This window comes from Fusarium coffeatum, assembly GCF_003316985.1.
Source record: "Fusarium coffeatum strain FIESC_28 chromosome Unknown BRIP53273_contig_33, whole genome shotgun sequence".
In the NCBI taxonomy this organism is placed as follows: Eukaryota; Fungi; Ascomycota; class Sordariomycetes; order Hypocreales; family Nectriaceae; genus Fusarium; species Fusarium coffeatum.
In genome coordinates this window covers 330,397-353,342 of record NW_022157830.1, presented here as the reverse complement: position 1 = coordinate 353,342, position 22,946 = coordinate 330,397, and the positions used below count along the sequence as shown (strand labels likewise).

Below are 22,946 nucleotides of genomic sequence, written 5' to 3'. Positions count from 1 at the left end.
CTGACCCCGGAAAATCGATTCAGCCTACGCCACTTGTCCTTGACCATTTGTCCAGGCCCTCGGCCATCTCATTGAAACCTGGGGGCGGTGCTGAGTCAGCCGGGATTGTCACATGTGAATGACCTCGTGAATCTGAAGAGGTCAATGCAACTCCATAGCATGAAGACTGTCGATCTCTGGAGCCTGAGATAGAAAGATCTGCCGTAAGCTTCACATGAAGTCCATGCCAACTTGCTCTACTATCGAAGTATGCGGTATCGAACTTCTTTCGCAGGAATGAAGCCATATATCAATTATCGTGCTGCGAAGCGTTGTACCAAGCAGGAAGTTTGACAATATGCCAACGCGAACGCTCGACAACGGACCTTACGAAGGAAGTCATGCTTCACGATTCTCGTGCCTGCATCTCCCAAAGGCGAAACCGAACCTGGCATGAACTGCGTATCTTAGCTAATCTATTGTCCTGTGATCCTCACTTTCTTATACAATCCCCTAACAGCATGTTCTTCGGTTACTCACCAGGTAAAATATTGGAACCTTTCACCGCAATCTAGCTTCACTCTACCAATTCTCGCGGGCCCGATTCTTTCGAAAATCACCTCAAATGTATACTGTAGCAGCGAAGTGGTGGTCATCGGCATGATACCCTCAGTGCTGTATAGCGATCATGCCCCGAGTCTTGCGTCTACCGAAGAATCGAGGCGAAACAAGGCATCATGGGGAATTGTAACCATGTATGCGCCTCCACAGAGTAGAGGAAGCGATGCTTTATCGAGTAGTACTCACTGCTGCTACAAACCTCCATGTTGGCTAATGTACCTGGCAGTACATCTATAGTCCAACTGCGCCCTTATGCCACTGTTGTGCAGCTCAATTGTACCTCTTCTCAACGGCCCTTCGAACGATGATACAATCCTTAGCGAAGGGAACCTCCACTTTCCCGAATCTTTCCCGTGCTTTTAGCTTCTCAGCTCACTTCGATTCTTCTCATACTCAATAACGATGAGTTTAGTCGGGAGGAAGAAGACAGGCCATGATACAGTAGGTTTAGGGACGGGACTTTAAGCTTTGTGAGGTAGCGGCTCTGGGGTATTCAATGCTCTCTCATACTGAGATTGCACTCAAAGATAGGAGGAGGAACTAACCCAGGGAGACATTGCAACCAGATATGTTCGTAATGCCTTGTAGGGATCGCATCGCGGCTCGCTGCCAATGTAGACTTCTTGTAATGGGCGTCACAGTCCTACATCTCATATGCGAAATCAATGATGTAGCTGTAATACCTGTATTATGTAGTGTACTTGCAGCCCTGATACGCAGCATGTTCACATATGTAGGTACGTTGAAGCTGCATGATGCGACTCTGATGCTGGGTTCAAGATGTACACTGGCAAGCGACGGTCTGTACCCTACTTTGCCTATATGGATCTGGCTTTTCCAAGTTTATGAACGTATTTATGAACTTCATTACACTGCTGATAATTAAAACTGAATCAATATCATGCTTTGTATCATAAAACAGATATGAACCAAATCCTGATGTTCTATCCTTAATGCACCTCAACATCATGTTATCTGATTGGTCCCAATCCTAACATATTAGCCCCACCTCCACATGATCTCTTCATCACGTCCTCCCCTCATGACGTCTTTTCAATACTTCAATCCTACATCATCACCATCATCATGAAACCCATCGTCGCTCTAACAGCTCTATTCAGCCTCACAGCATCGTCGCAAATCCCTCTCCGCGCAAACGAAGAAGCGCCTCTCTCCAAACCCGCTCTCCCACCACTCCACGGCCATCTCCCCATAATGTCCTCCGATAATCCCTCGATCCAACCCTCGGTCGCTTTAGGTGACATCCTAGGCTCCAACCGCGGTCTAACCTCCTTCTCCTCCTTCGCGCGAATGCAGCCCTCCGTCGACACACGTCTCTCCGATCTATCCACCAACACCACCGTTCTCGCGCCGCTCAATTCTGCTGTTGATGCGCTCCCGCGCAAACCGTGGGAACAACCTGCTGATTATAATGCGTTTGGCGCGGATGCGTATGAAGATGATGGAGGGCAGGATCGCGCGAGGGAGAATATGAGACGGTTTGTGGAGGCGCATCTTGTGCCGGCTAGTCCGTGGGAGAAGGAGGAGAAGATCAAGACTTTGGCTGGGAAGGAGGTTTGGTGGGTTGAGAAGGATGGAAGAAAGGTTATTATGCCGGATGAGGTTGAGGTTGAGCGTGTGGCTAGTCAAGTTGGTAACGGAGAGCTTGTAAGTTGATCACGATTGACGCCAAAGGAAAATACTAACGTGATGACAGTGGATTCTTAAGGGAGTTATTAACTACGCTTAGATGGTAACGGGGTTTGGCTACAAGATATACGAGTAACGATATATTAATGATTATTATACAAGTCGGGGGCCGGCTAGATACTACAGGAACAGGCTGCAGGTGCTTCAGTGCCCTTCATTACAGACAACATTGTAATAGAAACAATAAACTTGGGACTTATAACCACCACTATGGTTCAGACTGATGCTGGTTCACTCAGTATATTGATTAGGTCAACATATTCACGTCGCCGGTCTCATCTATCCATACTCCAAAAGACACCACCCCAGTAGACAAATTATAACAAGATGACAGGAAATCCGTAACAAGTTCCCTCCGTCCTTTAGTCATATAATGTGTTTCAAGCAAAACATTCTCAATATGCTGCGATTCCAACACTGAGATCTTTGGAGGGCCACGAGCCCAATACCAAGAAGTGAAACGCAGGCAAGATTGCCTTATGAACAAAAGACTGAGGTCGTAGAGACACTGACTAGATTGATGACGTTTCATGACTGGCATACAGAGGCCAGCCTATGATGCCCTGTCGATTGAAGCGTATAACGGAAAGCACTTTTATATGTGAAGATGAGAGGCGAGGTTTATTCCATCTTGACCCTCTTTGCTTCTGACTCTTCTGCAGCCTCACTCGATGCTGTAGCTCCTAACTCAGGAGTCTTTCGTTTCGTTGCAGTTGAATTGCTAGCACCGACACTCAAGCTCTGCGTTGAAGCTCCATTCGCATTAGATGTAGGCTCCTTCACTTCCTTCAAGATACTAGAATTTGCATTTGGCGTCGTGTTCAAGTCATCTCGGAGGAAGCTAGGCCCTGAACCAACAACGGGAGTTGCAAAATTGAGCGGACTAGGCAGCGTATTACTGTCACCTCCCCGGAAGTTCCAATCGGGATAGAAGCTACTAGGACTCGGCAGAAGTTCATTTGTCAAGAAACGTGATGGCAATGCAGAGACAGGAGTTTCACCATTCACATTCTGCTGAGGAGGAGGTCGGGCAAAGGGATTTGGTGGTCCCGTAGCACCTGCAGACAGTATTGCTGACGCAGATGGAGAGGGAGGAGGAAGCACGAGCGACGACTGCGAGTTGTGACGTTGAGGCACTTGTGTAGCAGTCTCGGTGGGATTTCGCGGTGAGTTTGACTCAGCCGTTCGCGCGCTGCCGCCACCTTCTGATCCGCCATCCGGAATCTGCACCGTTAAACGGGGACCGCGCGGCCGAGCCCCACCCGGGCCGCCTGGAAGCTTTGCACTGTTTGAACGTGAAGGCGGCGTCAATGTAGTTTCCGGTATTGAAGACAGTGATCCAGTTCGGTTCTTATCATCCATTTGTGTACTGGCGCGCTGGGGCATATGAGGTGACGACTTGGACGCGTCAGCGGCCCGGTTCAATGCAGCCACATCTACCGACTGAGAACGGTTTGCGGCATTGGCGGCATTTGCTGCTGCAGCGGCCGCAGCCGATTCTGATTTGTTGGATTCTGATGTGAATGATGCAAGATGCTGTGATAAGATAGATCGGTTCTCTTCAATAGGCGTAAAGATGCTGTGGGATTTTCTTTGAGGCAGCTTCTTGATAGCGCTGTCCGTATTCAATAGAGGTGGCTGAGGGCGTTCTTGGGGCTCGGTCTTGATTTCGACGGGAGGCGGCGGTGGTGGCGGAAGATCTTGCAGGCGACGTTCAGGTTGAGGAGGCGGCGGCGACATTTGCGACAAGGTCGGAGGAACATGTTGTTGAACTGGCTGAGGTGACGGTGTAGGACGAGCTGGAGCTTGGATTCCTTGTGACGGCGGTTGTGAACTGTAAGCAGGCGGCATAGGTGAGGGCATCGGGGAACGTCGATCATCCATGTAGGGTCCTTGTGGATGTGGCTGGTGCTGCTGATGTTGCGGGTGTTGCGGCGGCATAGGTGCGGACTGTTGGTGATATGCGTATTGCGGATGAGGAGGACCAGGTTGAGGAATTAGACCAGAGGGAGGATGAGGCGAGTTGTAGATGGGAGGAGTAGCCATGTAGTTCATTCCGGGATGCTGAGGACCAGGCGGAGGCGGAGGTTGAACCATACCGGGACCCATTCGGCGCATATCGTTTCGTGATGTCGGTCGTGAGCCGCCGAGAGACGGTTGTGGGGTGTGCGTTCGCTGAACAGGATGTCCGGGATGTGCTTGGAAAGGTCCACCACCATTGCCAATAGGTGGTGAAGCTGAAGGTGTTTGATGTCGAATTTGAGGAAATGGGGGTTGATGCTGTCCGTAAGCTTGAGGGGGCATCATATGGTGCTCGACACCTTCGTGGCCATGAGGAGGGGTACCGTCGCCCTCTTCTTCTTCGTCGTCATCATTGCCGCCGTTGAAGTCGCCGGGACCTTTGTGCTCGCTGGGACCGCCGTGCTGTTGACTTGTTAGTATATCATGCTAAAGCGCGCCTTGAACCAAGATGCGCTAGGTGAGGCGTAGCAGAACTCACATATTGGTATCGGTGGATCAGCTCTCGCATATCTGCTGATGAATACTCGTAGAGCTTCTTGTTGTTGCCAAAGATAAAGACAGCGACATCGACGGAGCAGAGAACGGAAAGCTCATGAGCCTTCTTGAAAAGACCACCCTTTCGCTTCAAGAAGGTGCTATATGCGCCAGTTAGTCGCGACTCTTGCTACACACCAGGCTTGGGGTTTGTTAATATTACTTACACAGAGCGATTTCTGTCATCCTTGATCGCCTTGATCTCAATCTTTCTTCGTCCCATCTTGGATGGTTGTGAGTCTTAGGTTGGAGAAATGTGTCGCGTTTCCACGCGGGGAAAGCTAAACGTTCGCGGCCAAAAGGACGATGAAATAACCGTCGGAGGCGCCAGGTGGAGTAGAGTGGGAATTGAAATGGGGTCGCGAAGATCGTCGCAAAAGAAAAAGGAGTCGACAGGTGACAACGGCAGAAGTTGAACGCTGATGTCAGGTCCCGGTCGAAGCGCGGTTGTGGTCGTGATCGTAAGCGAGAACAAAGGATACCTAGTTGAAACGGCGTGGTAAAGTGGATGTTGCCGAGAAACGCTTGGAGAGGAACGGCAAAAACGTCAGGTAAACGCTCGATGGGTAAAGCCGATAAGAAAGAGGAGCAGAGTGGGTGAGATGACGGAGGCGGCTGTCGCGGTGGCCGTGGAAAGGTAGTTTTTAAAAAAGACAAGAAGGGGAAAAAAAAAGAGTGGGAGCGGGAGAGAGGATTTGACGACGGAAGCGAAGGTGGTTTGGCTTGGTTCTGCTCTGCTTTGCTTGGAGCTGGGACAAGCCGAGACCTTCAAAAAGATGAGAGGACCCCGAGGTCGTTGGAGACCTTTGTAGCTTAGTGGCCGGCAACTGGTGGAGGGGTACCTGATGCAGTAGCGCGTTGATGGTACCGGTAACTCTTTAAGCTTGGCTTTTGGTGGTACCCTTTTTTAGCCCTGAGGGGAGCCTGTTGGGGATGGAAGACTTGAGAGTGAAGGAGAAGATGAGTGATGCAGACATGCGAGTCGCGTGAATCATGAGATTCGATGCGCGGATATAAATCTGAGTTCAAGATGAACGTTGCGACGACGATCTAAAATATTCAATAAAAGCCGTTGCGCGACGCGACGCGATAGTATGTGAATGCGCTGATAACCTCAAGTTGAAGTTCCAGAGATAATGAAGCTGATCTGGCGCTTGCGCTTGCGCTTGGAGTCGCGAAGGAATTAGGGAAAAAAAGCAGACAATTAACCCCAAAGGTAAATGACGATCAATAGACGTCTGATGGGGCTGAATCTGGCGTCTGTCTGCGTGGGATGGGATGGACTTCTAATAATAGCCCAACGGATCGTGTTCACCACTCGTGCGTGATGGAGAAATAGGGACTGAACGGGAGTGGGAAAAAAGAAATGGAAGCAGCCATGGAAACTTGCGAGACCTCCTTGCTTAGGTAAGGGGTCTATGATTGGATGGTATCAAGCAGTGCTCACCGTCGTGGTGGGTTTGGTGGGTCAGGCTACGGCACTCGATGCCCTGGAAGAGTCCCCTAAAAAGACGCCAGTTTAGAAGACAGGAGAGAAACAGGCAGGACCTAATGCAGTGTCCAACCACCGGCTTTTAAGAATAACATCATTGACCTGAACGAATTTCTTGTCATACCACGTTACTTTACTCCCTTGCCTAATGCAGTGCAGATGATGATGTAGTCGGACAGATCAGCCTTTGTAAGACTCCTCTTGTCGAAAAACCCAGAGCTTGACCGCGATCTCTTTCAACACCAAGCCTGAAGTTCTAAGCGACAAGCGATATAAGATGAAAGGATATCAAGGCCAACCAGAATCATCCTTAGAGTCTGAAACAACTTAGCACAGGCCATATCCCGGCTCATGTCAACGGAAACAACACGTCAACTACCCGTAGAACAAACAAGGCTAAAGCATCCCGTCAAGATTTCACCTCCTGTGCACGGGTAACAGAAGAATTATCCTCTAAGGCTTAGACTACTACAATAAAGCAGCCCAAGTACTAGTCTGGACTGACGTACAGTGACCATATTATTTCGTCTCTTATCCTTTCGGTGTCAATTCTTCCTATTCCCTAAAGCCACGCTTGAAAGAGCCGAGCCTCCTTTGTTCCCACCCTTTCGCTGCAACTTCTTTCGTATTCAACCAGCATCTGCATATGAACCAGCTCGGTTGTTGATTGAGGATTGTTCCTGCGTTATAATCTCAGATGGGTCTTTGTTTCTTTAGTCTTTCTATCCGGTTTTATGCCAGTGGAATAGTTTCAGGTTCAAAGTAACGCTGATATCTACTGTACTTGTTCATTGACTACAACTGTACCATCTCCTCTTATCAGATATCCATTCCTTAGCTGTCAATCCCCTCATGGCAGATCCGGGCCCTAGTCCCAAGCGTGGTTTTCCAGATTCTAAAAATACAATTATGCATAGCAGCCTCACACCCAGGTCATGCATGAAGGCCCCTCCATTACCACCCTTACCTGGGCCAATTAACCCGGTTTTTGAGTGGATCAAGCGAAATGGGGGTTAATCTGCATTTCCCATTTTGCCCACTTCTGAGACGTAAGAGGTCAGCGACTTTGAACCACCATCAAGCTACCTACGTATTTGGGCATCCTCACCGCATGTGTGCAGCTCTCGCTAAGCATCACATCACGTCGCATCAGTATCACGGGCTCAGCCCCCGGGACGGCAGACTTCCGCTGTGGGATGCACCCGTCTCCCGGAGTAGCAGTCCTGATAATGGTCAAGTTGAGTACTCATCACTAATTTACAAAGACACACCTCCACTATCATGATGTTGCAAGCACAGAGAATGTACATGTGCTGGCTGGGACAATTTATTAGAATTTGTGAATGCTTTGACTGACGTTGCAGTCTCGATATGTAATGCCTTTTCCGCTGGTATCGCGGCCCTTTTCCATGAAGCAAATCCCACCAACTCCATTCCAATGCCATCGATCATTTAGCAACAAACCGAAGAATGATAGAACCCCATTTTCTTCCCCTTTCAACCCCAATCCTCATTACTAACTATTTAACTCGGTGATCCAGCCGCGCCTCCGGGAGCATTGTAGTTACCAAATCCTCCGTGCTCAGCAGCGCCGTTGTCCGCCTTCATCGTGCCGTTAAGCAAAGGACATAACCTTGAGTAACAAGTTAGTAAAATGCTTTTAAAAAAACGTGCTGTTTGGTGTGATGTGCTCAGCGCCATCCCCTCCCATTGCGCCATTTTGGAGTAGGATTTCGCTCCTCGCGTCGAAGACGCTCAAGTTCGCGGAGAGCTCTCTTGTGTTGTTTCTCGAGGTCCTTCTTCTCTCGGCGCTGGCGCTGCGATTCTTCTCTGGCCGCTTTTCTCGCGGCCTTCTCTTCCTCTTGGCGTTCGGCGGCAGCAGCTCGTTGCGCGTCTCGCTGATCTCGTAGTCGCTTGACTAAAGCAGCTTGTCGCTCGCGCTCCGCTTCCTGTTCTGCGCGCTCTGCTTCCTTTTCGGCGGCTCGCCGCTCTTTGTCTTGCTGTATGGCTGCGGCTTTCGCCTCTCGAGCCTTGTCTTTATCGCACCGTTCCATAAGGATCTGCAGCCGCGACTTTTTCGCACGACGTTTCTTTGTCTTCCCATCCTCCGCAGTTCCAAACCAGTCATACGACACAGAGGGAGGGGGTGAAACAAAGGAAAGAATTGGTGAAGAAGGGGGACTCATACTTCTTGTTGGTCTTGATGTGACCGACCTGACCACAATTGGCACACTTGCGGGTTGTTCCAGTGGGGACTTTATCGCCATTGACACTGGGTGATCCGGCGTCGCCTGTGCTAGCCTTTTGATGAAGCTCTTTTTGTTGTTCTCGAGCTTGTCTTCGGGCCTTGTTCTTTTCGAGTCGTTCCAGCTCCTTCTTAATTCTACATCATCGTTAGTACTAGCTAGCATATAGTTGACGTAGAACTTACCTAATGCCTGCAAGACGGTCATGGTCGGCATTGCCTGTAGGGCGCGAGCTATAGATGCTGTTGATAGATATACGTAAGCTGGTGCTCTGAACTCCAATCCAATGATATCCATTTGTGAGCCAGGGGTGCCGACGCCGTATCTTTGTCGAGGTCTTTCGGATACGACACCCCTACTCTGCTTTTGCTGCACTGTTCGGGTCGTGTTGGGTGGGTGCACGTACTCTCTCATCTCAAGGTCGGCTTCTGTTCGCCGTTTCATATACTGCGAAATCACTACCGGATCGTGAACGACTTCGACTCGGCTTTGCGTACTGCCATCGGGCATTCGAATATCTCGAGTGATGCGGATAGCGCGTTTCTGTTGTCGACTTGCGGAAGTCAAACCACTAATTTGGCTGGTACCATCGTCGAACTGGGCTGGAGTCATGGCTGATTGAACGTTAAATCGGTCGTCTTCGTCTTCGGTCACCGCGACGTCCTTATCGTCGTGTTCCTGGCCGTCAGACAGAGTAGTCTTCTGCTTCTCCCAAATCTCTCGAATACCTTCCTCGTACATTGCTTGCTGCTTCTTGACGTTGTAGGCGTGGCCACCATTAGCTCGCTTTTCACGCTCCATCGCATCTGCAGACGTAGCAAGAGGCCCTTGAACTGCCTCGATATATCCTCCTTTCATGCTAGTACGAATGAAAGAGAAACCCAGACCATGGCCTGTCGGATCTCCTTCACCGTGAAGCTGGAGCATGGCTTTCTGGGCGCAAGCATCAATAAATGCCTTGGTCGTTTTCCATGGTGCCATCTTGTCAGCAAGAGTTTCTTCTTGCTTTTCTTGCTGCTTCTTTGCACCCTTGGCGACCTTGCTGCCTTCATCATCCATGTCTTCTTCTTCGCCTTCTGCGTCGTTGTTTTGAACATCCTCCTCAAGCGAGGCATTTCGAGGGTCGTATCCAGCATCCTCGAGTTCCTTGATACCCAGCTGCATGGCGTCAAGGAGACAAACCTCTTCGGGCTTAATCATGGACCGTATGGCGCTCTCGTCGGGCAGTATCTCACCTGGCTTCAATCGCCACATACCCTTCTCGCCACTCTCTCTATCATACTGCAGAAATTCTTTTAGCTTCTGTCGATTTTGGGTATCAGTGGAGTCTGCAATGTGCTTCGTGATATCGGACAGTTGGCAGTTATCGGTATCGCTGTGTCTTATCATGCGGAAAGCGAGCATTTTCATCCTGTTCTTCGAGGCGTTTGTGACCTTGCGACTGTGCGGGCCAGGAACCTCGACTGAAGGGAACTGCTGTCCAACGACATAAAGATGGTCAATCTTGTGCAGGTACCAGTTTGAACCGGCTTCTCCAGTGGTGCTGCGCACAACCAAGAAATCGTTGTTCCTTGGGTTGTGTTTGAATACCGGAGCTCGGTACATCTCATTGTGCAGTGTTGGTACAGTCTCTCCAGGATCGACGGTGCCAAATAAAGAGAAGGGTGAACGATCTTCGGGGAGAAGCATACGATACTCTCCCAGATCTTGTTTGGGAAGTTGTTCGTCCTCATTTGTGTCTTTTCGGCGGTAATAATTGATCAGGCGATTGCCCATACCAAAGCTGCTGAGTACTCGTGGGCGCTGCTCACAGTACTCGTAAAGGACAGCAGTTGAGTTGTCGTTAATACTAAGATCCTTAGACTTGAGAAAGACCTCATGTGCTTTGCCCTTCATCATCTTACGCTTCTGATGCACAGGCTTCGCGAACTTGATGATATGACTAGCAAACTTCTTGTACCTGAATCGGGGACGATGGTACTCGTCGGTCGTACCTCCGAGCTTAACTTTGTAGTACGGCCACGACAGCTTGATAGCAGGCATACTGTGTTCGACGGAAATGTTGCCGAGTGTGGCGCGAACCTTGCTCTGGTGGTTCTCCTTCAATGCCTCGTATGCCTCGTCGTTGGAAATATTGAATCGATTGGCGACACCCCGACCGAGGTTGCCGTTTGCCATGCGCGTCAGTTTGTTGTCTGTACGAGGTCGCTTGGCGTTTCGTTGAAGATCTTGGGTTTCGATAAGCAGGTAAGGATCACTCATATCCAGCTGGACGCGCTTGGCACCTCTGCGGGTTGCGTCCTCGAAATTATCGAATGAAGGCGCAGCGTAGCGGGGGATTTCTGGCAGGCCAAGCTTGATCGTCTTGCGCTTCTTTGGTCGTGGCGGTTCATCGTCTCCGAGGTCCATCATAAACTCTGCATCCCATTCTTCATCCTCATCTTCATGTGTACGCTTCTGTGCCTGTTGTTTCTCTCGCTCAGCAGATTGCCGGGCCTCAAATTCAGCCTCAATCGTGGCAATGTGGGCGTTCCAGTCTTCGCAGGCGAGTTCGATATCGCGTAAACTAAAACCGGCAACCGTTTCGGAATCGGAGTCTTGATCGAGATCGAACTGGACATTATCTTCGGCCTGACCTTCTTGGTCAAGACCACAGTATACCAGACCCCTCTCTTCTCCCTGTCTAGCCTTGCGGGTTATCGTGGCGGTACCGGGGATTCGAAAGAGTTTCTCTTGATCGGGAGCGAGGTCGAGCGTAAGCTTGCTGGTGACGAGTTTTTTGGGCTTCTTTGTGGGCTTCTTCTCCTTCCAAGTAGCCTTCTTGGCTGGAAGAAGTTCGCTCCATGTCAGAATGTGTCCTTTCTTGTAAGCAGGCCATGTGGCTTTGAGTAGATCTTCGACGGTTTCGGCGGGGGCGGGGATGTCGTGATCTTGGTTATCAAGATGAGGTTCTGGGTCGAAATTAATTCCAGGAAAGCTTAGGCCCGCGTCGATGGTCTGCGTATCATCGCCAGTGTCTGTATCGCGAACGTGAGGCGCAGGAGAGGAAGGGCCGAGAATCGGATCAGGTGAGGATGGACCCTCGCCAAAGAGGTCATCTGCGTCGTTACTGGTACCTCCATCGTCTGTTAATCCTGGCATCTCCATGGAGACACCGGCACTGGGTTCCTCGTCCGGTAAGTCATCATCACTAATGTCTTCAAAGTCCTCAGCGTCGTCGGCTTTGCCAGTCTGGTCGAACTCTACGGCATCGAAATTGATGCCAGCGCCGCCGGTGTCCTGAGAGTCGCCGAGAAGCTTGGCTATCTCGCGGTCATCGGCGGCATCTTGGGCCTTCCACTCTGTCTCATCAAAGGACGAGAAGTCGTTTTCGTCTGCCATGATCGCGATGTCGCAATGTTCGTGTCCGATCGCTTTGGGGCGGCGGCAGTCTCGTGATGCTTATATCATAATTTTCTCGCGTTTTCGGTGACCGCACGTCGGTCGGATGCTCGTAGGTGACGTGCAAAGAGGCGTCGTAATGATTGTTGGTGATGTTGAGTTGATCACGGTTACGTTTTCTCGAGGAGATGTTGGAGAGAGAGCGTGGAGCCAGCCAATCAAAGTTAGATGCAGGAGCAAGGAAAGCTAACGGTCTGTGCGGGTATTCGATGTGGGGCAATCTGCATCCACTGAACCTATCCTGCCTAAGACCATCTATTGTCGCGACCTCAATAATGTTTTATACCTAGAATAGATAATGAAAGTTCAAGGCGACTGTTTTACTTGACTTCTATTGAATGATGTAAAAGCCTCATAGTTTGTGGCTTGCAGCACTGTATATGAAGCTCCCTTATGGACAAACACCGAAACCCGTGATTCCTTCGCAGCTGGAGTAACTATGTCGACTTCAAACAACAAAGATAATTTCACAACTTTCTACAAAAGCTCAGGTTTCTCCTTTTCTCTCGGTAATATCGACAGTAAGTTGGGCGTTTTTCTCGCCACTTCAAACTCGAAAGATCACAACAATCGAGGTCGCTCGGAGCAACTGAACTCTGGATTTCATCCCCACCTGACAACAGCTACTGTCTTCACACAATAGCCTCCTCTATCCTGCCTAAGTAGGTAATAGAAGAAATATCCTCTAAGACTTAGGCTACTAAGATAAAGTAGCCTAAATGCTCATCCAGATAAGCATAAGATAACTAAACTATTTCATCTCTTATGTTTATGACGGTTATTTCTTCTACTACTATTGTCGGGGACTATTTTAATTACCCTACACTTGGGCATTTATGAAGGTATCCGCCTGCTTCACTACCAACTTTGTGTATGAACAAGTGACTATAAAGCTGGTTCTTCCAAAGATTGGTGAATCGGAAGAAATGGAATAACGTGGGAAGGGAATCTGGAATAAAACTCTGTTTGCGAACCCATTTCAGTGCTCATTCGGTATTTTGTTAATGCAAGTAATCCGTTTACAATTTGCGTTTACTTTATGCAACCCCTCGTAAGGCGTCCTCCTACATCAATTCGTCTTGTTAAATCTCAAGAATTGCCTTTCTGGACGATGGACGACCAACTGAAAGAACCCCTACTATCTTGAAACTCTTTGATGTGCATCAGCTCGCCAGTTGCAGCACAACATGATAGACATCTCCGTTTGCCAATACACAATGCTAAATAGACACACTCGAAAGTATCGCAGTTATTGTTTCCAGATGATATAACCGCTCTATAGCCAATATGTATGATGTTGGTATGCTATTTGAGTTCCCATCCATATGAGGTCGAACCATGCGCCGAGGTCAAAGAGCTTGAAACCCGACACTCGTCTTCTACACACGCAGAGATGGTCTACCATCGTAGCGTGTGATGGACATGACGGTTAGCAAGGCCAAAACCAGCTGATTTATAGAGCGAGACTCTACTTAATGACCTTGAGTATGGAAGCTCAAGGGACAGCACAGAATGTGAGTTTTGGATGGACAATGCGAGAAAGACTGAGGGAGACCCGTCTCATAGTAAGAGGATTGCCTGGAACTGGATGTTCCGAAAGTTCAAGAACCATGCCCTTTTGCACTTACCGAGCCTTTCTGTTAGCAAGGGATCTATCGGAGCCCGCAACCACGTCTGTTAAGCAGGAGTCTTTGCGACCCAACCTCATGCATCTCGATGCGATGTGGAGGATGTGCCTAAAACAAGGATGGGTGCATGCAGAATCTGACATGTTTCCTTGACATCCAGTTACGAATTCTTCGACATACCATGCGGGTGTTTAAGGATGCCGTTCGCCGTCGGACCTGGTCTTGTCATCGGATGGCTGGCGAATGCCTCCGCAATGTAACGCAGTTCAACAGATCACTTTCGCTGAATTGAACAGAATCGGAAGAAATAGGAGATCGTGTAGCTGATAGCCCTAGTAATGCTCTGATTCAGAGTTCTGTTGAGACCTGGTTCCTGTAACGCCAAGATTACTCCTCCTCTGGTGTAACTACCACTTCATGGAGACCCCTTGATCTCGCCATGTATGAGGCCATTCATCGAAGCTTTGACAGTCGGCTGTTGCGGCTATGTAAGACTGACATTGGCATGAAAGTTGTCGCATCATCCTTGCCCAGACATATATAACGACTCAGTGAAATTACCTCACACCCGGTCCAGTATCTTACACGAGCTTGATACCCAACCTTCGGACCAGTGGACCTTTCATCCCCCAGATCCACACAACAAACAACAGGTTGACCGCATGATAATCCGGGGTAAACTCCCTGTCTCATGATATTCAGTCAACGATGTGGGGATATCGTCTTCATGGCCCCAGCCAGGGACGTCACTCAGTTGCACAGCCGAGTTTACCTTGACAGACGCCAGTTGCTCCACGAGGTAACCCTGCCCAAGACCCTCTTGGGTGCAAATCCCCCGCATCCGGGGAAACAAACCGTCATGAATCGCCAAGAGCTAGCGTATGCGCCGTGAGATCTGGGGTACTTGTTTTGCGGGGGAGCACGTTTCCCAGGGGCGTGTTCTGTTGGTTCACTTACACTGGCTGAAGCTTGACGAGCTCACGCAATTTGAATCGACTATGCTCCTAGGACTTGGTCATTGCTTGCTTCACGCTCCACTCTCAAGTCCAAAGGCAAGTATAGCCTATCAGTGTATCCAAGACTGTATGTCATCCTTGACCTATCTTGGCAGTATCGCCGTGAGATAGATGCGGAGCTCATGGAGGTTTCTCGGGATGGCGTTGACTAAGTGTCTCGCTTGTCCAGGAACCTCATTATTGCGGCTGTGGCTGGTGACATTGCGTCTCTAACGTATCTTCTCACGATAAGGTTCGCTTGCGTTATCATAAAGAGATGTGGGGGATACGATAACCTCAACGGAGTCTGTGCCGTTAGTCCGTCATCCGGGGAAGAGGACACAGCTCGCCAGCTCCTACCCATGATACTGCTTACTCGACATCAGGTCTTGCAATTAATCTCGCAAAGCAATTCTACAGCTTCAGCCCAACCGGGCGAAGAAGCTTGGGTAGTTGAACAGGTTGCAGCACATATCAATCGGGCGACAAAGCCCTATAATCTGCAACCATCATGACACGACGCTGCAGCTGGGTGAGGAGAAATGGCGCTATCACGGACTAGGGGAGATGAAGTCGGAGTAGCTACTCCTGCAGCGACATTTGGATACCGTTGAGGCTGAATTCAATGTTCCTGGCGTGATTGCGCCTCTGGCAACGTCCGCCATAACGCCTGCATATGCTGTGCGGGAGATCATCAGTATCAGGACTGCTTACAGGTATGACAGCAGTAAGCAGAACATTCGTAGAAGATCGATCACGGTCTTCGAAGAGACGTAGACATTGCTTGCTACTACGCCAGAGATATCACACCTACCCGTTTAGGCAAGGAGGCATAGTCTAAGTGCGGCACGGTACGGGGATCGGATGAGATCCCGATCATGTGATCAGATCCCGACGTGAAATCCCGCGGGATCCTAGGATATTGAGATATCTTTCGAATCAAATGTGATTCTGTTATCTTTCTTGCGTCGTATTCATGATTTGAGATATTGGAATGGTAAGGCTCGAGTTATCTTTACGTTGCGAGTTATGGTATCGTATTTGGCCGGGATGGATTTGGAGCTAACATGAGGCTCAAGATAGCTGCATTACCGCCTATTGGAGATGGTTGTGTGAAAAAAGCCACGTTTGTGGAAGTCTGCCGTGACAGGTAGCACAGCGACACCGGCAGGCTGGTCCAGGAGGTGACATCGTAGGGAGATGCACGAAGGAACCCGCGCTCAAGAAGGGAGAGGGATTTGAGGAAACCCTTTGCAAGCATTGTATACGAGATGCGGCACAGTATTGTTTGCGCGAGTCACAAACCTTACCATGCGAGATACCAACCGCGTTATCCGTGTTCACGCACTTGGAAATGGTTCTCGAAGGAACAAGCTGACAGTGTCTCAAGGCATCATCAGGATCAAGTTACCGTAAGCGCCAGAATGCCTGGGTAGGTTGCCATCCTACTCCGCATACTACGCGTCTCAGTCCTTGGATATTAGGACAGTTCAATTGTCCTATCATGTTGGTGTTTGACCAAGTGTTTCTTGTAGCGATGACGGCCAACAGAATGGCCAATTACGATTGCAAAATGGTGTGCCTCGTGTATTCTTGCCGACTTCTTGGGCATGTCTGGATAGTCCCAGGGCGACGGGTAGTCTAGACCATCGAACTAACCCTCATACAGCCAAACCATTTGCTGAGCAAAGCAGCATGTAATAATTAATTCGCCGGAGTATGATAGCAATTAACTTTCAGTAGCCAAATGATCGAATTGAGTCGAGAGCAGATCTACAAATCGAGAAATGAAAATTGCCACTATCGAGAATTCGGCTTCAGAAGCCGAACTCAAAGTTAATAAATGGATGATCGGCCAAGATGCTTGTGCTTCTAGATGGCTGTGATGGAGGGTTCGATTGGGGTCTTGGAGAAAAGAAGAGGGTGCTGTGCTGCGGAGATACCGTGAGGAGAGGGGAGCTGAAAGTGTGATGAGGAGATGGAGGGTAAGGCAAGGCTATTGCGGTACTGTACTGCAGTGTGAGGTAAGGGTAAGGTCTCGTGCAAGGATCGGCATGAGAACCCGACTGCATGGGTCGAAGCTGAAGGGAGTGTTAGTGCTTAAAGGGGCAGATAAGAGAGACTTGACTTACAGGTACATATCAGGCCATCTATTTAGGACTAAGGTGAGCGATTTTGGACCCGGTCACCTTGATATCGTCATCGTATCAATCGATCATAAACTAGCATGATAAGAAGACCCATCTAATACACGTTAGATAGAGAATTAACGATATAGATTACCGAGAGTCTGGATTGTCACCATTATCGTTGTATTGCCTCTCTCACAATTGATCTCTTTGTCCCAGTGCCACTCACTTTCTCCTCACATGCCCAACGCCTCATTCAACGCCCCCGAGGCTCTGAACAATTACAGTTTCAGTTGGTACACAAACTCCAACTCTGTCTCTGGTCTAGACTCGTACTAGACCGTATCTGGGCACTTGACGCTACAGTGGTTTACCCCAGGTTTGGGAGCATTTAGAGTGAGTGATTTTGATGGAGACCAATGGTGATCAAATGACATACACCCTTTCTATCACTGCCGATGAGACGTGATTGTTCAATCTTGGCCAGACTAGAGGCTGCTAACTCGGATCCACCGAGCTACCCACGAGCTTTCCCCGTGGGGTAGACCCTCGTCGACTCTCCACTGACTAGAGGCTATCACTAACTTGGTCTAAACTCCAAAGGCCTGGACCATGGCTTGCTACAGTAGCGCCAGTGGCTAGGTACTAGACAGGCCACTTGAGATAAGCTCTCTCTACTCTCTACACCATGCTTGTAGACTGAACACTGTTATCTGTGCCTCTCAGTCGAGGACTCACTATTTAATAGTCGCTCTTTCCTCCCCATTCCAGTGTTAGTTTTTCTCCTCAGACCTCGTCTCCAACAAACATCTTCCCTCATCTTCTCCTTCCTCTTCAATCTCCTACTCTCTTCACAATCACAATGTCAGACGACGAAAAGAGAAGAAACTCAGCCGGCAAGGCTTCAGCCGTTGCAGGCGATGCCTCCAGCATTCAATATGGCATCGACGATAGCATGGGTCATCTCCATCGACGACTCAACAACCGTCAGATCCAGCTTATCGCCGCCGGTGGTTCCATCGGAACAGCCCTCTTCATCTCCATCGGTGGAGGTCTCGCCAAGGGTGGCCCTGGCAGTCTTCTCATCGCCTACACACTCTACTCTCTTGTCCTTGCTCTCGTTAACAACTCGATCGCTGAGATGAACACATATATGCCTGTTGCTGGTGGCTTTGTTCGCTTGGCTGGTTACTGGGTTGACGATGCCCTTGGTTTCGTCGCTGGCTGGAACTTCTTCCTCTATGAGGCTCTGATTATTCCCTTTGAGATTACTGCTTTGACTTCTGTCATCTCTTTCTGGAGTCCTAAAGCTCTTGAAGCTGGCCCAACTGCTGGTATCTGCGCTGCTGTCATTATCTGCTACGGGTAAGTTGCCTCTCTTTAATCACTGCGAACAACACTAACCATTACAGTCTCCTCAACGTCCTCGCCGTCCGCTTCTATGGTGAATCCGAGTTCTGGCTCTCAGGTGGAAAGCTCATCCTGATCTTCCTCCTGTTTGCCTTCACCTTCGTCACCATGTGCGGTGGTAACCCTCAGCACGATGCCTACGGCTTCCGACACTTTTCCAATCCCGGCTCCTTCACTACATACCTCAGCCAAGGCGACAAGGGCCGCTTCGAAGGCTTCCTCGCTGCCCTCTTCAGCGCCTCCTTCACCGTCGTCGGACCCGAGTACATTTCTATGGTCTCTGCTGAGGCTCAACGCCCTACATTCACCATCAAGAGTGCCTTCAAGACCGTCTACTACCGATTCTGCATCTTCTTCATCGTTGGTGCCCTCGCTGTCGGCATCTGCTGTGCTTACAACGACCCCAAGCTCGTTGACATCTACTTCGGCGCCGGTGGCACTGGAAACGCTGCTTCTTCTCCCTATGTCATTGCCATGACCAACCTTGGCATCAAGGGTCTTCCTCACTTCGTTAACTTCCTGATCCTTACATCTATCTTCTCTGCAGGTAACACATATACCTACTGTGCTACCCGTGCTCTCTACTCTCTTTCCCTTGAAGGCCGCGCCCCTCAATTCCTGCGATACTGCAACAAGAGCGGTATTCCTATCTACTGCTTCTGCATCACCATGCTGTTCCCCTTCCTCTCCTTCCTCCAGGTTGCCAACGGCTCTGCCAAGGTCCTCGGCTGGTTGATCAGCATTGTCACTGGTGGCGGTCTCATCACTTTCATGATCATGAACATCACCTTCATCAACTATCACCGTGCCTGTGTCGCTCAGGGTGTCGACCGCAAGACCGAGCGTCCCTACTACGGCTACTTCCAGCCCTACGGTGCTTACATCGCCCTTGCCGTCCAGTTCGTTCTCGTCCTCGCTTACGGATACTACGCTTTCCGACCCAAGTTCGACGTCGAGGTTTTCTTCCAGAACTACTCCATGCAGATCCTTGCTGTTCTCCTCTTCACTGGCTGGAAGGTCTTCAAGAAGACCAAGTGGCTCCAGCCCCACGAGGTTGACCTTGTCTGGGAGCGACCTCAAATTGAGGCTTACGAGGCTACCTTCACCGAGCCCCCTGTTGGCTTCTGGACTGAGATGGCTCAGCTTTGCATGCCTTGCTTCTTCCACAAGAAGAAGACTTCTTCTGAAGTTTAAATGTTTGCGGATCATTTTATGACATTTTCGTTTTAGCAGGACTATGAATGGATGATATCATTTGCGAAGGATAGTACAATTTACATCGTTCGAATCACTCAATTACTTGCTCGTCCACCTGTGATACTATCGTGAATGTTTTCTCTATGACCATTTTCCCATCTCTGAGGCGTAGTCAGTTTGAAGAACGCCCGCAACGATACACAGCCACTTGACAGCATATCCGAAGCAGCTATCGATACTGAGCAGTCGCAGAACTACAATGCAGTTCAACAATTTGGACCTCTCGTTAAGATGTAAGGTATAGATAAGAAACGGTCATTTTAAAAAGTCACTGTAAAAGGGCCTTTCTCTCAAACGCTTCTTTTATTTATCATTCCAATGCCCTGAAAAGAAAATGAACAACTATCTTTCCCTTTCGGCGGGATGGCCTGTCTTCTAAGGCTTAGAGCATCAACATAAAAGAGATTACCTAAGTGTTAGTTTACATAAATTACTGAAATTATTCTATCTCTTAGGGTCTTGGCTGCTGACTGTTTGACCCTAGGCGTATTTAAAGAGCCACAACAGAGGAGAGACCCGATTTGCGATATCGTAGATTAGATTGATTAGATAACAGAGCGCCTGCGAACAATAGATCTAACCTTCCCCAGGCCATAACTAGAGCACTAGATTGGGTGGCCGGAGCCTAGGGAAGGTTCTGTGTCGTCAACGTTATATCTCTCGCCCAACAAGTGCAGAGAATCCAGTGAGGATGAGGAAGGCGATGAGTACGAAGATGGAGATAACCCAGTAAAGTATACTGTCGCACAAGCTGCTGCTGCGGGTTACGATGAACATAGATTCCTTTCGTTCTTTAATAATACCTATGAAGATATTGTAAGAGGTCTTAACCATATTCCAGGAGATTACTATTCGTGACATATATCTCTCATTGATTGATAGGCACCAAGCGCCAGGCCACCAGGACCTAGCGATACCCCAGGACTTAAGAGCACTATCCGACTTTCCCGCACTAAGTTCATGCTATCGCAGCAGCGTTATCTACCTAAGACTCCCCATTTCAAGGCATGATACTGGCTAATCCTCCAAGACTCGGAAAGATATTAACTGCTCTTGCGATCATCGCTGTAACGAGTGGCCCTTACCGAGCCTGAGATATAAAATAATCTAGATATTTTATGTAAGTTTAGATGAGCAGTTAGCATACCTGTCTTGGTCTTCTAAGCTCAGCAGTACGTCAACTGTCTTGGCCCGCTTCCTCATTGTCCATATTTCTGAACAAACTCATGAAACACAGCAGTATCATACGTAGCCACACACTGCAAATAAGCAGACTTCTCAGCCTCTTCCGATCCAATGAGCTCAATCATCCTTCTCGATAAAGCAATCACTTCGGGAGAGTGCCTCGCGATGCCAAACCATTTTCGTTCATCTACCGGTATACGCTCAAAAGCGTCGATCCAGAGAGAATCCCATCTGTCAAGAGCGCGTAGGACCATGGATATGTAGTCAGGTGTTGTGATGGATGTGCGACAGTGGAAAACGTGACGCATTAGACCTGTTAGAGAAGAGTTAGTGGTTCGGCTGACTTTAGGTAGGGCGAGACGAACCTCCGCTGATGAGAAATAGATCTGTGGGGTCCAACCTCCCAAAAGACTCTTTGAGTGAAGTCCATTCATCTGAAAGTAGCCCAGATACAGCCTCACGGCGATTAGATGGATATTCTCTTGTTAGTTTATGTCTAAGTCCTTCGAAAGCCACACCTGAGTCTGCCTCCCATAACTCGCTCAAACAAGGAAGAGGTCCCCCCATTTCCTTCACAGTCATAGCAGGTGGATGATTGCAGAATAAACTCATAAGGGTATCATTGGTAAACGTCCACGAAACCACTCTGATACAAGTCTCTTGATGGACAAACTCCTCCCAGCTGACCTCATCTGGCTGATGTTTCAGGCCCACCAGACCAGTCTTTCTCAACACCGCCACAAGCGTCGGTATGCGCTTACTAGCAATCCTCCGCCGAGCTTCAGTGTGATTTGTGCTACCCTCAAGGCTATTCATCAGAACGGAAGCTTGACATATCTCAAGCATGTGCTTAGATGTAAGAGGAGTGACATTCTGATCTGCTAGTCGCTTGAGCTCTTTGAAGATGTACTTCTCGGCAAGCTCAAGTAGTGATGCTGTGAGGAAGTGTTGAGGAGACTGATCGAGATATTGCAAGTAAGCAGTCCCGGTTAAAATGACAGCTAGGAGAAAATGAGGCGCTATCTCGTCAAGTTGAAACGTTGGCCAATGGATCGGGGGCTTGTGGTAATATCGTCGACGGAAGAAGGCAATGAACGCATTGTGAAAGTGGGATGTAGTAAGGAAGCCTGTTTGGTCGGTATGTTCCAGCGCTTCTTTTAGATGAGGTTTGTTGGTGACCATCTCTTGGAGGTCACTTGACAAGGTGGTGATTCGTGTTGCGAGAGTATCGTTTGTAGTGGCTGGTATATTGAAGATGTTCTGAAACTGTAGGCCATCGCCAGGGTTCTCGTAATCCATAGGGTCATCGAGTAACATATCCGATAAGTTCAAAAGCAGAAACTTTGGATCAACAGTTCCTGCATCCAATTGATCCTGATGTCTCCAAGTCGGCTCCTCTGATGTCCTCTCCGGCTCAGCAGCAACAGTGACATCCAGAGAAGTATGACTGGGATCGCTAGCCTGCAGCAAGAACGACAAACTATGTCGATTATCCTTCGGTTTCTCAGCAACAGTGGACCTGTGTGAAGTATCGTGGCATAGCGCGCTGTAAACACACTCAACGCCTTTAGCTGCACATCGCCGACACGGTAGAGCCACATTACAAGAAAGCTTCACCTTCGCACAATTATCGCAAGCACGAAGCTTTCTTCCCCGCTTAGCGACTGCTGGTAAAGCGCGACCCTTTCGGGCTGGACAAGAGCGGGCATGACGTCGGGCAACATCTGCTCTACCAAAGGATTTGTGACAGAAGGGGCATTCGGTTTGGGAGGAGGAGACTGGTGGGGCTGCCATGGCGGAAAGAGAATCAGGGGTCCAAAAATAAATCGTATTGAATACAAGTGAAAGTGATCAGATTAATTTGTCGCGGACTTCCGATGACTAGTTTTTCTGAGGAAGAGAAGAGTGAGGATGAAGATGTGGGAATTTCCCGAGGGGAAGGAGAGATAAGTGGGGTCATGTGGTTATTTCCCGAAGGGGACCACCGTGTAAGTGGGCATGTATTTAATGGGACTCCCTTTGTTCTCTCTTCTCTTCTCTAATCAATCACTTTGTATTATATCTGCCGTGTTAAGTCCAAAATGAATCGATTGCAGTTAGTTAGATGTAAGTAATAGGTGAAGGATCCATTACTCAGCCTGACTTACACCTTGCAGTTGCAACGCGGCCACTGGCCCTCACATCAACTATCCAAACACCAACACTCAGCCTTGGAGAACAACAAAGAAGAACCGTATCATCAACTGTCACAAAGAAACTTACACCAAGACACTCAGCATCTTTGGCTGAAGAGAAAC

General features: G+C 49.1%; 5 protein-coding genes across 5 annotated transcripts; 2 read left to right on the top strand and 3 right to left on the bottom strand.

The window, feature by feature from the left end:
* Positions 1-1,686: 1,686 nt before the first annotated feature.
* Positions 1,687-2,350, top strand: FIESC28_01267 (uncharacterized protein; the record flags this gene model as incomplete). Its single annotated transcript, XM_031155418.1, has 2 exons — positions 1,687-2,268; positions 2,318-2,350. 2 exons carry the CDS (start codon positions 1,687-1,689, stop codon positions 2,348-2,350), a joined length of 615 nt encoding a protein of 204 aa, XP_031020585.1.
* Positions 2,351-2,931: 581 nt separating this feature from the next.
* FIESC28_01266 (uncharacterized protein) lies at positions 2,932-5,089 on the bottom strand (the record flags this gene model as incomplete). The annotated part of the gene is made up of 3 exons (XM_031155417.1): positions 2,932-4,734; positions 4,811-4,967; positions 5,034-5,089. The coding sequence occupies 3 exons, from the start codon at positions 5,087-5,089 to the stop codon at positions 2,932-2,934; spliced, it is 2,016 nt and encodes a 671-aa protein (XP_031020584.1).
* Positions 5,090-8,049: 2,960 nt separating this feature from the next.
* FIESC28_01265 (uncharacterized protein) lies at positions 8,050-11,985 on the bottom strand (the record flags this gene model as incomplete). Its single annotated transcript, XM_031155416.1, has 4 exons — positions 8,050-8,430; positions 8,489-8,741; positions 8,790-8,837; positions 9,011-11,985. 4 exons carry the CDS (start codon positions 11,983-11,985, stop codon positions 8,050-8,052), a joined length of 3,657 nt encoding a protein of 1,218 aa, XP_031020583.1.
* Positions 11,986-17,659: 5,674 nt separating this feature from the next.
* FIESC28_01264 (uncharacterized protein) lies at positions 17,660-19,401 on the top strand (the record flags this gene model as incomplete). The annotated part of the gene is made up of 2 exons (XM_031155415.1): positions 17,660-18,162; positions 18,210-19,401. 2 exons carry the CDS (start codon positions 17,660-17,662, stop codon positions 19,399-19,401), a joined length of 1,695 nt encoding a protein of 564 aa, XP_031020582.1.
* A 1,262-nt stretch (positions 19,402-20,663) lies between these two features.
* On the bottom strand, positions 20,664-22,443 carry FIESC28_01263 (uncharacterized protein; the record flags this gene model as incomplete). The annotated part of the gene is made up of 2 exons (XM_031155414.1): positions 20,664-20,962; positions 21,015-22,443. The coding sequence occupies 2 exons, from the start codon at positions 22,441-22,443 to the stop codon at positions 20,664-20,666; spliced, it is 1,728 nt and encodes a 575-aa protein (XP_031020581.1).
* Between the last annotated feature and the right edge of the window lie 503 nt (positions 22,444-22,946).